This window comes from Dermacentor variabilis, chromosome 8 (assembly GCF_050947875.1).
Source record: "Dermacentor variabilis isolate Ectoservices chromosome 8, ASM5094787v1, whole genome shotgun sequence".
NCBI lineage: Eukaryota > Metazoa > Arthropoda > Arachnida > Ixodida > Ixodidae > Dermacentor > Dermacentor variabilis.
The window spans coordinates 77,103,162-77,119,020 of NC_134575.1; the positions used below are offsets into that span (position 1 = coordinate 77,103,162).

Consider the following 15,859-nt stretch of genomic DNA (forward strand, 5'->3'; position numbering starts at 1 on the left):
GGCTGATATTTGAAACTCGAAGAGCGCGTTGTACTGTCCTTGGAATCGCAAAACTTGCGTTCAGCTATTGGATGCATTATTTATTTATTTATTTATTTAAACAATACTGCAGGCCAGTAATTTGGCCCTAGCAGGAGGGGCTGCGAAGTATACATACAACGAAAGGAAGATCAACAACAAAAATCAACAGAAAACGAAGACCGTAGCAATGTTCAAGCATCGAAGTTTACAATATGAGGCTCGAGCACCTTCAAGAAGTCGGTGGATTCGAAAATATGTCGGGGCAAGGGATTCCATTCGGACACTGTTCGGGGGAAAAAAAGTGTACTTGTGTGCGTTGGTTCTAGCGAGAATTGGCGATAAAGAGGATTCATGGCTGTGTCTAGTTGTCCTTGTCGATAACTGTTTTAGGCAGTTGGGAAGTATTAAGTTAGTTTTCCCTGCAAGACAGTTGTAAAGAAAGCCACGACGACAAATTTTTCGGCGAACCTCGAGAGTCGGTACATTGTACTTCTACATCAATAAGGATGGCGAATCGTGCCTTTTGTATCTATAAAAAATAAATCTTATTGCCTTTATTTGGACTCTTTCCAGTTGCATAACATCCTTCTTATAGTGGGGATCTCAAACTTCAGCAGCATACTCTAGTTTTGACTGAATGCATGTATTGTAAGCTAACATCTTGGTACTAACTGGAGCGTGTTTAAGTTTTCTCTTAAGGAACCACAGCTTCCGCAGAACTGCTGAAGAATTGTCCAATATATGCTCCGACCAAGCAAGCTTATTAGTTAGAGTGACGCCTAAGTACTTATATTGGGAAACTTCTAATACAGGCTGGTTACGGAACTGATAAGAAAAATAACTACGACATTTTTTCTTTGTGACACGTAAAAATACAGTTTTCTCCGAATTCAGTGCCATAGCCCAACGCATACACCAATATTGCCAAAAGAGTTTTTTGGAACAAGAAATGATCATTTGTGGCAGATATTTTCTTAAAAACAGTGCAATCATCAGCAAGCATTCTTATGAATATATCATGATGCACTACGTCCACGAAATCATTAACATAAAGAAGAAACAGTAGCGGACCTAAAACCTGTGGACCCTGTAGAACACCCGAGGTAACAGACAGCGCACTAGATGGACAATGATCATTTTCCACAAACTGCTTTCTATCAATTAGGTACGAGGCAATCCACTGAGTAATGTACAAAGGTAACCCTATACACTCTAATTTATACAATAATTTTCCTTGAGGCACTCTATCGAAGGCTTACGATAAGTCTAAAAACAGAATGTCAATTTGACCAGACTGGTAAAGTACACACGATATCTCGTGTACCGTTAAAATAAGCTGTGTGGTTGTAGCTAGACCCTTCCGAAAACCGGGCTGATGGGGAGACAAAATATTCTTTTAGTAACAAATTCCTGAATAAAAATTACAACAATGTGTTCCAAAAGCTTGCAACAACTACTAGTAATAGAAGCAGGAGAGTAATTTTTAGGAAGCAGCCAGTCACTGGCTTTATGGACAGGCGCCACACGGGCTATACGCCAGTAAGCTGGTACGACACCAGAAGTTATTGAAAAGTTAAACATTGTGGTAAAAAAAATTGACATTTGTTGATCGTAACGCCTCAAAAATGCATTTGACAGTCCGTCAGGGCCCGTTGACTTCTCATTATATAGCTTCAATAGCATGGCAATAACCCCCTAACTAGTTATATTAAAATCATTTTCTAATACAGGAGAAACATTTGGCAGGTTATATTCGTCATGGGTTGAAAAAACACATGGAAAGTACTGATTGAACGTCTCTGCTATAGAAGGTGGGTCATCCAGAATTTTATCATCAACTTTCAGTTTTCGAATCTCCTTTTTGCTTTGACTGAGGTAGCGCCAGAACTTTATGGGATCACTTTTAATGAAGTCGGCAATAGCGTTGCTAAAAAACTTTCTTCTTGCTTGTTTTACTTTACGTTGCAGATCATGCTTTAGCTACATAAATTGTGGAGTGAGTGTTTTGTGCTTCTTTCCCAGGCGCTTAATCTTTCTTTGGTTTGTATTGTCTCCCGTGTAATCCTGGGGTTTTTATGGTGTATTCGCAGTCTTTCTGATGGTATGGAATTTTGAATGCAGAACATAACTGCAGAATAAAACTGTTGGCACAAACTTTCAACGTTGTTGGTGCTAAAGACAAGATGCTCTTCCAAATAATCGATTACTTCTATGTCATCGGCTCAATTTAGTCTTTTACTTTGGCTGGAGGAATTTTTTTCCTTTTGCATCTCCGTATATCTAGTCCAGAAGAAATATATCAGGTTACGGTCGGAAATTCCAGGTTCAACCTGTACTGTTCCCGAGCTAAATTTTTCAGAAATAAATAGGAAATCCAGAATTGCATTTCCACGGGTGTAAGCTCTCACAATCTGATCAAGAATAAAAGTAAGCATTAGATCGACTAGAGCTTCAGCCGCTACAGAATATCAATGCTGCATGTTATTCCAATCAATGGATGGCAGTTAAAATCTCCAGCTATAATTAGGTTTTTGTCCCGGAATTTTAGCAGGCGATCATATAGCCTGCTCAAAAACAAGTCATCAGCATTCGGAGGTCGGTAAACAGCACAGACAAAAAACGTGTCACCTTGTAGTGACACCCTTAGAAGTAGACTTTCATGATCACAGACTTGGTTAGCAACCGTAACTTCAATATTACCGTTGCGGTGATATATTGTTATCACCGCAACGCCACCCCTACGGGAACCCGTATCACGTCTGTACAGCCTGTAGTCCGGCGGCGCAACTTCGTTATCACTAATTTGATCATGAAGCCAAGTTTCAGTTATAACACATATTTGAGAATTATGTGACAAAAGAAGCGTTTCCAATTTTTCTATTTTATTGACAATGCTCCGATCGTTAAATACAAGCAGACGAAACTCACGTTCTTTTAGTCGCTAGCTTATTGAGATAAGGGTGTTCGTCTTCTGCACTGCCTTGCGCGATTTAGAAGTGTCGTCCCGATAATACAGTTGTTTGTCAATGCCGATCTTATCCTGTACGAGCGATACCTTCCTGCCCATATCGTTATCTTGCTTCGCACCATCCCAGAGCAATTTCCTTTTTCGCGGCGTTTCTGCGCAGTAGTTATTTTGAAGGCTTATGCTAGTTCCTTTCAATTTTTTAGCATTGCTCAAGACTTCCTCCTTTTCTTTATAATCTTGAAAGTCTTGAAAGTCAAGAATTATAGGCCGCTTTTCGGAAGGTTTTCCTAGTTTATGGATTCTAGCGATTGATACGCATTTCACTTCCAATTTTTGCTCGAAGAAATCTTTAATGACTTTGTTGCGCAAGACAGCTTCAGATTCGCTTGGTTCTTCTGGAATGCCGAACACAACAAGGTTACTCCTGCGGCTTCGATTCTCGAGGATTACAGCCATTGTTTGTCCCTGCGCGCTGAAAAGACAGCATCGTGCATTTGCAGCCGCAGTGTTATTGTTACAAGCGGCCCGGCTGATGTACTAATTTATTTTACAATTTTGTACGCTCGAAATCAGATGTCTTTCCATCGCGGGACATAATCAATCGTAGCGGTTTCCGGGGAACGTTTGCGCCTCTAAATTTCTGCGGGTACCTATAGGTAATAGCAGAGCAGCGAAATTGAAATACTGGCGATGTTGCTATTCTTGTATCCCACAGGTACCTCTACATTACAGTTTTGTGGATTGCGCCCACATATTTAGCGGTCCAAAGCAAATTCACAAGAGAAAGGCAAAAGAAAACGCTAGTTACGTTATTCGAAGTCGTGATATATCATCAATTTACGTTTTCTATTTTGACACGGCGCAGTTAAAATCTGTAATGAACATTTGTCATCTGTACGACTCACCAGTCAGGTAGATCGCACTCTTCTTCGTACTGAGCGCACCAGCTGCTGTTTATATAGTAAAGCGTTCCTTCAGTGCAGTCACATTTCGCATGGTAACCTGTGCACTCCTGCTTGCCGTTGGGGCAGTCACAGCTAGCACATCGTTGATTGGCGTCCTTCATTTTCCTGTATTAATTGAATGCAGAAGAATGCAATTCAACCTCGCTTTAACGGACAATCGTTTAGCACTTTTAGAAAGACACGTAAGTACTTCGCTACTTGCCCAGCTGGCATGCTCAGGCAATAAAGGCGTTCCAAAAACGTTGAAATTCTGCAGTTCACCACTGACCCCGTTAACATCGTCCCTTAAAACATGTGACTAGGTTCAGTTGCCTCGTCCGACTGAATCGAATCGAAGGCAGGTATTTAGGAAAGTCGGCTCTGAGTATTCTATGAAGAAATAATGCTTCAGCAATGTCGTTGGACACAACTACGCCTCGTTACATGTGAGAGTGTGCCAAATTAGAAACTAAATAATCCTGTTTTACGTGCCTATGATTATGAGGCACGCCGTAGTGGGGGCTCCGGAAATTTCGACCACCTGGGGTTCTTTAACGTGCGCATTAATCTAAGTTAGGGCCACTGATTCCAATGCTTCAAGTATGGCGTCATGAAGAACGTTGTCATAGGCTCCCTTTATATCTAAGAACATTGAGACAGATAACCTCTTACATGTCTTTTGGTGTTGAACTTAGGTTACCTGATCGATACGGTTGTGGACAGAACATCGGTAGCGTCTATAGCCAGCTATGGCGTCTGGGGTAGATATCGTAATGTTCAAGGTACCGCTCAAGTCTGGCGAGGATCATTCGCTCCATTACCTTCCCAACGCAACTTGCGAGCGCAATTTGTCGGTATGAAGTAATATCTAAGGCAGACTTGCCAGGCTTAAGAAGCGGTACCAGGCGGCTGATCTTCCAATCTTGAGGAACTTTGCCGTCCTGCCAGGACTCGTTATAGTTATCAGGGAGCGCACTTCGTGCCCGTTCACTAAGGTGACATAGCATACGGTAATATATGTCATCCGGACCAGGCGACGACAAACGATTACAAAGGCCGAGCGCCGCGTTTCACGCATGGATCAAGGCAGATCCATGCGTGAATATCGTGAACCTGGAATACGGTTCAATGTAGCGAATCTGTGCAAGTTGGCCGGCCCGCAGTCATAGCACTGAAGTCGTCCGCCACATCAATGGGCCTAGGTGTTCAATTATATCGTTGGACACGCAGTTTTTTACATAGGCGGACTCTATTTATTAATACTGAAGCTGGCCCAACCTCGCTATATTATACGCACCATGGAATTCCACAAGGCGGTGTCTTGAGTCTCACGCTTTTCAACCTTGTACTCATTGGTTTCGTGAAATGACTTCCGAACACAGTTAAAATATCAATGTATGCCGACGACATCTGCGTTTTGGCATCTGGTGCGACACACCCGCAGGTACGCGCAAGGCTTAAAGAGCTGCGACGTCAACGTCGACATACCTAAATGAACAAGGCATCAAGATTTCGCCAGAGAAATGCGCATTGGTCGCGTTTAGCCAAAAGCCAATGAAATCATACGATGTCTCTTTTAACGGTCAAAGGAAACCTTATGTCAGGACGCACCGATTCTTAGCCATACTCATTGATCGTGACCTCTGCTTGAGTCCTCATGTGGCCTACCTAAAGAAGCGCCGGACGGATATTTCTAATGTGTTCAAGTTGGAGGAAAAGCGTGGGTTACTGCAGTACAAGCAAAGATGCAAATATGTACTGAGCTCTTTCTTGGGTATTTGAAATACAGCTTGCCTGTACTGACCAACGCTTGCAGAACTAGTATCCGTACACACGAAAGCGTCCAGGTTCAGGCGCATAGACTGTGCCTTAGATTGCCGCGGTGCTCGTCAACAGCTGAAACAATGACAATTGCACCCGATTTCGCAGCCAAGACCCATATAGTTATGGAAGCGGTGAAGATAGAATAAACTTTATTTTCCAACGGATAAGGTGATCTACCCACCTCCCGACACGCAGGTCCGGGGGCGAGTGCCACCGCCTCAGGTGCAGGCTGGGAGGTCTTGGGTCCCAGCAGCCTCTTCAACTAGTTGGACGAACTGGAGCTGGAGCTCAGTGTCCGAGCTGCACAGCATGGTCTCCCAGGTGTCTCTAATACCTATTCGTGCTTTCCCCCGAGAGAGTACGGACTGCAGAGTACGGGTCTGCAGTATAGGACTGAGAGAACGGTAGAGTACGGGTCTGCAGGATCGGTGATCTTTCCTGCAATATCCTCCACCCTAAAGATTTGACTATCTCATCAGGCTACATCGAGTGCCGCGGAGCTCACTGCTATTCGTTGTGCACTTCGTGTAATTTCTGGTTAACTACCCAAGAAATCGAGCTTGTTCAGCGACTCCAAGGCTGCTCTTTATTGTTTGGTTCCTGCCTTACGCTGCGCACCCACGAACGACTAGTTCTAAAAATCAGACTGCTGCTTCACCACCTCGTCGAGTAAGGACACGACATCACGTTACAGTGGATTCCAAGCAAGTGTGGCAAATGTGCAATCAACATGCCGACGCAGCAACACAATCTGCACATGAGGAGGGCTTGCAAGACTCTATTCCATTCTCAAGAACGCACGCCGCAATGAAAATTCATGTGCTTGCAAATGAAGCCATCAGATCTTTATGGAACATACCAAGCTTGAAGCACCCACGTCTACACCGACTGTACCCGTCCCTACGACTTCGACCCCCATCTGGATTATTGACTCGAGACAGCAGTACTTTGCCGACTGTGGCTTGGTGTCGCTTACACACGATCTTTCGCCTTCCGAGTCGTTATGGACATTGTATGGAATAGAACATGTACTTTGCCACTGTCCTCGATACAGTGCGCACCGGCTATCACTAGCGACCGCATTGGCACACCATGACGACACGTCACTTTCAGGACAGTCAGTCTTGGAATGCCGACATGAACTGTCGTCGCCCCGAAACTCAGTCAAGGTTTAGTTGACTTTTCTACGTGGCAGTGGCCTACTAGAAAGACTATAATGATCCTGTTGCGCCTATTTTTGTTTTTTTTCGCGCTTTTATTTTAGTCACCGCTCTTGTTTCCGTCTTTACTTCCCCTATACACACCCCTAGTGCAGGGGAGCAAACCGGAGGTTTTAATTAAGACGGCAAGCTGGGCAAGTTGGTGATTGAACATGTTCCTAAGGGTTTCAACTCTGGTTAACCTCCCTGCCTTTCTCTCATTTGCATCTCTCTCTCTCTCTAAATCTAAGCACACTGGTGTTTTCGCAGTTTGCCCCCATCGAAATGCGGCCGTCGTGGCCGTGGTTCAGTCCTGCGACCTCGTACTTAGCAGCCGAAAGTGTCTGATTTTTAATATTATGCAAAAAAGAGGTGAGGCGTGCAGACAGGACACAAGGGTAGAGAAGTGGACAACACGAACGCCGACTGTCAACTGAAGGGAGCACAAAGGCGAAAAAAGAAAGAAGACACAAAACTCATCTGCGCAAGCCCAGGAATGGTATCACCATGCGTCAGTCGCGTATGTGCCGGTCTACGTGAGAGATAACTGTTAAGGCACTTCATCTCTTCTTTATGTAAAATAATCGAAGGCTGACCCATTATAAATATGCCATGAATTTACCATAAGACGCGTGTCTTCATTATTATGCCTGTACAATATCACGCATATCACGTATATCACGTAACTGCACTCTGGCGTGCAGTTACAATGTTGGCAATGTAGGGAAAGATTAGAAGGCGATCCACCGATCCAGTGTCTTGTGTCCAGTAGACACGCCTCACCTTTTTTTGAATAATGGATCCTTACCAACTACCTCTGCTTTCTGCCGTTCTAAGATTTTTATTAGTTTGAATAGTAAAGCGATCAAGTTTCTTGGTACAGCGTACATAATAATCAATCAGTCAAGGCCCCATGTCCGTCGACCACTTGTCGGTACGCTTACCGAGCTTTTTTTCTTGCAGTGTTGCAATAACTTAAAAGGAAATAGTGAATCTAAAGAAAACATATGTAACCCTGCTTCAAGTGCTAAAATTCCTTTCCCTCGAGGCACATGCCAACGGAGTGCTAATGCGTGTAATTAGCAGCCCTAGGCCTCCGAATATGAAGAGCGTTTAGTAGTTCTCTTAGCAGCTTGCGCCTTTCCGCGTCCGCTTATCCGTATTTAATAGAAAAGAGGGCATCACAAATTCTTGAGCAGATGTGCTTCATCTTTCGTTGATAGGTAAGCTTAGTGCTCATCTCCTTTTATTTTTCTGTATGTACCGTTCTTCACAAACTGAGAAAGCGTACAGCATAATGTTTGCCGTTACCGACCAATTGGTGGGTAATAACGAATTACTAAATTCTAAATGGTGATACTTGCAGGCGCTATGCCAACATTAGGTTGTAGAACACATTCGAAAACATCAATTTCACTTGTTTGCGGCGGGACGTTTCATTCATGATTCATTTTACCGCCATTAAAAGAAAGCCATGAAATATTAAAGTTGTGCATATCCCCTGCCCTGTAGGAACCAAGGTTATGCGAAGCATGTTACAACTAGCTTTCTATCCATCATCGTTTGGGGTTCTTCTAAGAGTTAACAGGTACCTACGTGTTTGGGCAAATCAAGTGATGATGTGTGTTTGACGCGAGCCTGTGCATTATGACAGAAGCAAGACGACGGTGACGACATGACGATGGCATGACGACGGTTTTTGTTTTACTCCACCAAAGAAACAGTTACGGCCTATTCCAATAATATCTGAGCCGATATTGAGTGCGGCACATTGTCGTGTAGAGTTTTCGTGGCACTAGCTGCTGCAAGGAAAGGAGTGGTGAATGTGGGCAAATCCGGAGGACGGTTCATTTTGACACAGCGTTTCAAAGGGCTAGCTGTCACGAGGCAAGAATGGTAGAAATTTGCGTGCTCTGCCAATTGCAATCGATTTGTGAACACAATTCTTTTACATTGGGATGTGGTGCGCTGGTTGTACCGGCTTGATGGTTTTGCCATGAACTTCGAGACAGCCGGAGTGCTTGAAGAACTCGAGTAGAGCGGTCTGTACCAGTGAAGAAACGTGCTTACAGCGGCCCTTGGATCCAAAGCCTCGAAGAAAAGTTAGTGATGCTTAAAGAATTTAAAGCCATAAGACCCAGATGCTTGATCATAGACCACAGTAAACCCTAAATTAACTTGAAGGTGCACTGGTTGCCGAGTAATAACACTGAGACAGGAAATTTCATACGTACAGAAAAAAAAACTCAGTGTAGATTTAGAGGTGAACGCTACAGAAACTCACAAGCATTTCGTCGCGCCTGGTTGAAGTCCCGCCTCTGTGTTTTAAACTGCGTTCACCACATCGCTAAGTATTGTTCCGCAGCTCACTTGACAAGTGTCCTGTGCCTTCGAGGAGCGAAGTACAACTGACCGTGGTCCAGAGCAGTCTTCCGTAAGTTCTTTTTGCGCTTGAACGCATAAAACGACGTTTTCTTAATAAAGTAATTGGAACGCCACTGCATTGCTCCGCAAAGTTCGGGAATTAGTATCTTGAAACTGGCGTCATCCTGGGATTTCATTCCAAAATGATCCGCCTTCCGAACTCTCCGGCTAGAATTTGTAAATTTAGATATGGGCTATAAGGTAATTAGGGAAAACGTAATTAGCGAATGTTTGCTAATTATTCGATTATGCAATTCATTTTATTCTGCAAGTAATATCCACCTCTTTCAGAAGACCAGCTCATGAATTAGATTGGTGCAGTATACTACGAGGAACCATTAAAAAAACTTAAACGGTGTTCGCTGAAACACACGATGTATAGGGTGTTTCATTGCGATAGCAATCATATGAACCGTCCAAGCACATTTCTGCTGTCGGCATCGGCGTCGCCGTGAGGTTCGATATTGCCATTGGGCAGAAATGGACAAACAAAGGTGTATTTACAGGTATTTACAGATTGCAGCAACGTGGGATGCAAAAAAAATTAGCAGTGGCTTAGCTCGGCTATGCCAGGATATACGTAGCGTGAGCTAAGGTTTATGGTCGGGCATGCCGCTCAGCCTCCTGGCGGCGCCGCTTTGCTAAACGTTCCTCCCTTTTCTCCGGTGTCTCCGCAGCACGTTTAGCCTCCTTCTGTTCGGTTTTCCTACGCTCAACCCCTAATTGCTAGGCAACTTCATCGGGATCCGATGAGTTAAACTTCTCCGCTCTTCTGCGCCGCTGAGCAGCAATTTCGCTCCTTCTTTATGGCTATACCACACTGGCAAACGCCTTGCTACATGTATACCCCCCTGATACCTCTGCGCGTGCGCAGAAAATGAGAGGCGCTATCAAGTGGCCCTGGCGCAGCGTCAGACTTGGCTACTGCGCAGCGGAGATGCACAGCTAGGTACGCGCCGGCGCCAGTGCGTTTGCCGCGGCTATGACGTCACTCCTCTGGAATGCGCAGACCGGCGCGCCAGCTGTCCACCGTGTGACGTCACTGCTCCTCGCGCATGCACAGCACTGCTCAACATCGGCCAGTGTCGCTCACGCTACAAAAACGGCTACCCGAAAGAGCCGGATGCCTACATCGCCAAATCATCGTCTTTGTTCATAGTCACACTATGCCTCCCTGCTCCTTAACAATATATATTCCAAGGGCGATAAAATTGTCGCCGCGCCTCGTAAGCTAGATGTGAGAGGGAAGGCGTGTGAGCTTGAGCCGGCAATCGCTGCTAAATCTCGTGTACGAAAGGGAGAAAACCAGGAAGTAAGCATGCCGCCTTTCGTCGGCTACAAGGCTACGGGGTGAGGGGAGAGAAGGGGGCGCGTTCTACTCTGGTCCGTGCGCGCCTGCCTGCGCCGCTGTATATTGAAAGCAATCTGCGACGAAGACAACGTCGGCCGTGGGTAAGGAGGAGTTGGAGGGCGTTCTACTCCGGGCGGCGAAGGCACATCGTCCGCAGATCGTCCGCTTTCACTCCCGTATACAGAATACGGCGGGCGGCGACGGTGTTATCGCACTTGGATTTATACAGAACATCATGACAATGACGCGAGAATGCACATGGAGTGTCTATATCAGTGCGATCGGAAATAAAACCTCTTGACCGAAGCATATTTGTTAATGTGGTCTTACCAATACCATAATTATTGCTATCATTATGACATCAATCATTTTCAGACCACATCTTTTTACTTCCTCTTTCCCATCCTCCTGAGTAGGGTAGCCAACGAGACGCATTTCTGGTTAACATTGCGGCCTTCTGTCTTTATTTCCTCCTCCGGCCCCTAGAGCGCAGCTGCTAGGCGCCCGTTCCTCCGGCGAGCGTTGGTGTAGTACCTTGTAACTGGGCGAACTGTCACAGCGAGTGATGAAGGAGAATGCGAAGCGCAGCGGGAGATAACAGACGGCAGTAGAGAAGAAAGCGCGAGGAGGAAAACCGAGGAGAAGGATGCAGCGGCAGCGTCGGGCGCAATGTGAAGGAGGATGTATGGCGAAAGCGTGAGAAGGAAAGCGTACTGCCACGCAAGATGTGGTGTGTGGCGATGATGGCTACGACATGGCGCCCGAGTAGCGCGCGGCGTCGTCTGTATGGAAACAAAGCGCTGCGGGAGCGGAGCTCTGACGACCGTGTCGTGCGCGCATCTGAAGAGCGGCCGTACATCGTTTCCCTCGCGCTATCTAACAAACACGGTGTGCTCTAGAACGGTAAGCGTGAAAGAACAACGCTATGAGAGCAGGTGCGCCCGCTGCAGAGAATGCACCATTGTTTGCAATGCCGGGCGCGCGTTCGTCTCGCGTTCTGATACATGTGGAGCGGATAGCTTGCACAAGAAGCTCTAGAATTGGCCGCAAAATTCGATCGTGTTTGGCCACTTGCATACGCCGGTCGGCTTTCGAGGCACTTCGCTATGGCAAAAATCTGCGTTGGTACGCTGAGCAACTGTTCCAGAAGCCTTAATTGAGACATGCGTAGAGCAGGTGCCGTTCGTGCGAGCCACCTCACAGGAGTTGGCGCGACTTATTTCTTGTGGTGGCTTCTTCACAAAGGTTACAGAGGCACATAAGTGTGCTTACGTGCAGTGAATGCGAAAGCAGTATGGCTCCTCCGAGCGATAGTTTTCACTTGGGCATCTGCTCGAATTTGAAAAAGTAAATTTTGAGGTTGGGCAACCCAAGTTTTGGGGGAGGGTCACCTAAATTTCAGGGGTGAATTGCATCAATTTTGGGAGTGGGTCAAGTCATTTGGGACGTGGGTGAAATGAATTTTTGAATTGGGCAATGCCAATTTTGCGGGTTTGGTCAAATCAATTTCGGGAGTGGGCCAGGTCGCTTTTCAAAGTGGGTCATCTCAATTTTCGAATAGGGCCAAGAGAATTTTTTGGGTGTGGGCGACTGATTTTGTGTGCCGAGCCAACTCTTGAAGCGGACCAGATAGGTTTTCAAGGTGGTTAACTTGGTTTAGGAGTCGTCACAGCCAGGGCCGATTGCCTTATCGTGTGCATGTAATGCTGTAGAGCTTTGAGTATTGCCACGGCTGGCACCGTTTAGGTATGAGCGTATAGTCCGTATATTTGAAAAAGTGATGTAGATGCTACCAAAACAACTAATATTATTAAAATATGCAGATCAATATATTTCACGTACACAGGGCTTGTATAAACAAACATTTTTTTGTGGTTATAACGAGAGAAAGTTAAAAGCTGGGCCTCGGAAAAACAGTTTTAGCATAAGCTTTCTATATTTAACACTGTACTTGACTGAAAACAAAAGGAAGCAGTGTACGTTGTATGTTCCCTGCATGAGCTTGCATTGTGAGTTCCTATCGGATTCTCAGTGCGTGAAACAATGGGCAGGTTATGAACAGTACGAGGGATTTGGCTCGCGTATTGAATCAAATAGAAATAAAAGCGGAGCTGCAGGAATGCCAGAAAGTGTTGATTATATTCTGAAAATACATATGAAGCATGTATTTACAATATGCAAAAGTGAACTGCACAGTAAGAAACGCCAGCATGCGCACGAATGGCGAACTTTAAGGAACAGAGTTATAACTTCCATTTTGAGGTAGATTAATGAATCTGGTCTCGCATGATTAGAGGCATGAAGGCAGAGAAGTGGAAAGTCATACCAAAAATTGTGTTTCTTTCGTGGCCTTCTAAAACAGTCCTGTCGCGACCCGACGCAATTGGCAGGGTCGTCTTCGGGGTACACGACACCATCTCTGCAGTGGCACTTTGTACCAACAGCGCACCTGGGTCCGCTGCATTCGCAGAGAAGGCATCCGCTGTTGTTTCCAAAGTGCTTGTGCCTGCGAATAACATATAAAATGTCATGGTACCTGATTTGCATAGCGCCGCAGCGCATTACACTAACTTGTCACAATTTCGATTATCACAAAAACGCCACCACGGCCGGTTCGCAAAAAGAGGAGGATCGTTTGTTTAGAAACACCAGCCAGTTCAAAGACATCATCACAGGTAGGCTTACACTGTAACAAAATATAGGGTGTCCGGCCAAAGCAACGGTTGGGTTCGTGCCCAAGTTGGTGCTGTCGGATTTGGTTCCGGTTCTATTACGGTTCAGAGAAATAAAATGTCATGACCGTTTGTGAACCGGTTCACAAAGGCGAACCGGCACTCGAACCGGTTTGGTGCTAGAAAGCTTTTTTTGGTGACTTGCGGCATAGTGCTATCGACTTGTGCTCATGGCGCACTCGTAGGCTTTGTCTTGAGGTGGAAGAAATGGGCTTCTTGGCACATGCGAGAGAAAAATGTCGATGTTCTTTTTGCGGGCATGCCAGTCAACTTCATACATACATACATACATACATACATACATACATACATACATACATACATGCATGCATGCATGCATGCATGAATGCATACATACATACACACACACACACACACACACACACACACACACACACACATACATACATACATACATACATACATACATACATACATACATACATACATACATACATACATACATACATACATACATACAATGAAGTAAAAATTGGAGGACGCTTAATCTTCGCCTTCAAGAGTGGAACGCGACAACGTTCCCGTCGATCCGCCAAGGGGTGTGAGACAATGGGCTACGGCGCAGCGACTACGCGCCCCGCATCGGGAGACGCGCGCGCCTGTGTTTAGGAGTCTACACAGAGGCAGATTGGTTCCGCCGATTTTCAGCAGGAGCCGCGGATAATCTCATCTGAGCCCATCCACGCTACGACCATCGGACACCGAACGTCATCCGGCATCCCTGGATACAATTTCCAACGAGGTGGGCCCATTTAAAGCTTTTCCTGAGTGTTTCATCGGTCGGCCACGCCGGCGGGTCGGCTAAGCCTAACGGCAGAGCCACCGCCCGGCGCGACGGGGCAACCGTTTCGCGCCACCACAAGATGTCTCAGCCAGCCACATACCGAGGATATGACCCAGACTCGATGAACTGGGCCACCATACAACCCAGCGGCAATACAGAGCAGCCGCTTTCAACCTTGAAGAGCCCCGCGCTCGTTGCCGCGATCGCTCGACGAACGCAGGGCTCGACGAACGCGGCGGCCATGGATGCGGCCTCCTCGGACGCTTCCGCTGCCGGCCTTCGCCCCTGCAAGCCACCAACGCCCGCCTCGCGCGTTTCGGACGGTAAATCTCGGCCGCCGGTGACCTGGAGACCGGCTCCAATGCCCAAGCCAGCCCCGGAGGATTTCGTGGTTGTTGTGAAGCCGCGAATACGGGTGTCTCTGCACGAGAAATTACATGAAACCGGATACGGCAGAGCGTTCATCGCTTACCTGGGCGCGGAATGCGCACAAGTCATCACGGTTCTCCCAATTAAGGAGCAGAACATTATACTGGTTTACACTGCAAAGCCCGAGATCGCTGACCGCATCATCGGAGATTTCGGGCTCCACTCTCCTACTGAAAAAATCCCCCTACTCGGACATCTCCGGCAAGACGGCGGCAACATCTGTTATGGTGTGGTCACGGTGCGCAACACGAATACCGATGAAATCTTGTGTTCCAGTCTCCAGTGGCGCTCCGGAGAAATCCTGGAGGTCCGGAAATTCGGAGCATCAAATAAGGCAAGAGTAACTTTTGCTGGCAAGAACAAACCACGCTACATTCACTACGAGGCTACGCTTATACAAGTCCGCCCGTATCGGCGCACGATCCCTGCCTGCTCCCAGTGTGGCATGGTCGGCCACCGTACTGACGTCTGTCCCGGCCCCAGGCCGGACAAGTGCGGGCTGTGTGGAACTGCGGCCCATCTCATAGACGGAGAACGCGAACCGCACGAATGCGTCCCTCGGTGTACCTTGTGTGGAGGAGCCCATGCCACGGGGACTCGATCCTGCACTGCTAAATATCGCCCACTGCAACACCAGCGCTCGGAAAAGGGTCATCACCCCAAACCCAAGCGCGGCCGTCGTAAGCGTGGGAAACGGCGACCAAAGCAACCCGTGCACCAGAGAGACGACTCTGACCACCCCAAACAAAGGGCGCCCCCGGCCGGTCCTATTGACCAGGGAAAGAAGGACGCGCCCCTCCTGCCACAGCAGCAGGCAGGGAAACAAGCCACCGGAGCGAGACCGGAGATGCAAAGAGCCTGGGTCAACGCGGTCAAACAAGGAACAAAGGTGAGCAGCGAGGGTGGGGTGGCGCCCTCACGTCCTCCCTTTTCCTCTCCCCATTCCCCCCGCACGCCGGAGCAAATCGAAATCATTGCTCTTAAAGAGCAAATAGCTAACCTACAAAAACGGCTAGCTCTTGCAGAAGAGCGTCAGAAATCTCCCCCACCGCCCGTCCCTCTGTCAGTAGAGGAGATGGATAGCGATACCTCCCCTCCCGCGTCCCCTGACCACGGACACTCGGTGATAGAGGCGAGGTTCAACGCGTTTGAGGCGCAAATG

The 15,859-nt window shown here is 47.0% G+C and overlaps 1 protein-coding gene across 1 annotated transcript in view; it reads right to left on the reverse strand.

Annotated features, from left to right (window-relative positions):
• The window catches only part of LOC142591122 (uncharacterized), a 55,441-nt gene that overhangs the window by 25,676 nt on the left and 13,906 nt on the right, over nt 1-15,859 (reverse strand). Inside the window, exons 3-4 of the mRNA XM_075703504.1 lie at nt 13,058-13,237; nt 3,895-4,059 (exon numbers count right to left, since the gene is read on the reverse strand). Coding sequence (XP_075559619.1) covers nt 3,895-4,059; nt 13,058-13,237 — 345 coding nt within the window. The remainder of the gene's footprint in view (nt 1-3,894; nt 4,060-13,057; nt 13,238-15,859) is intronic.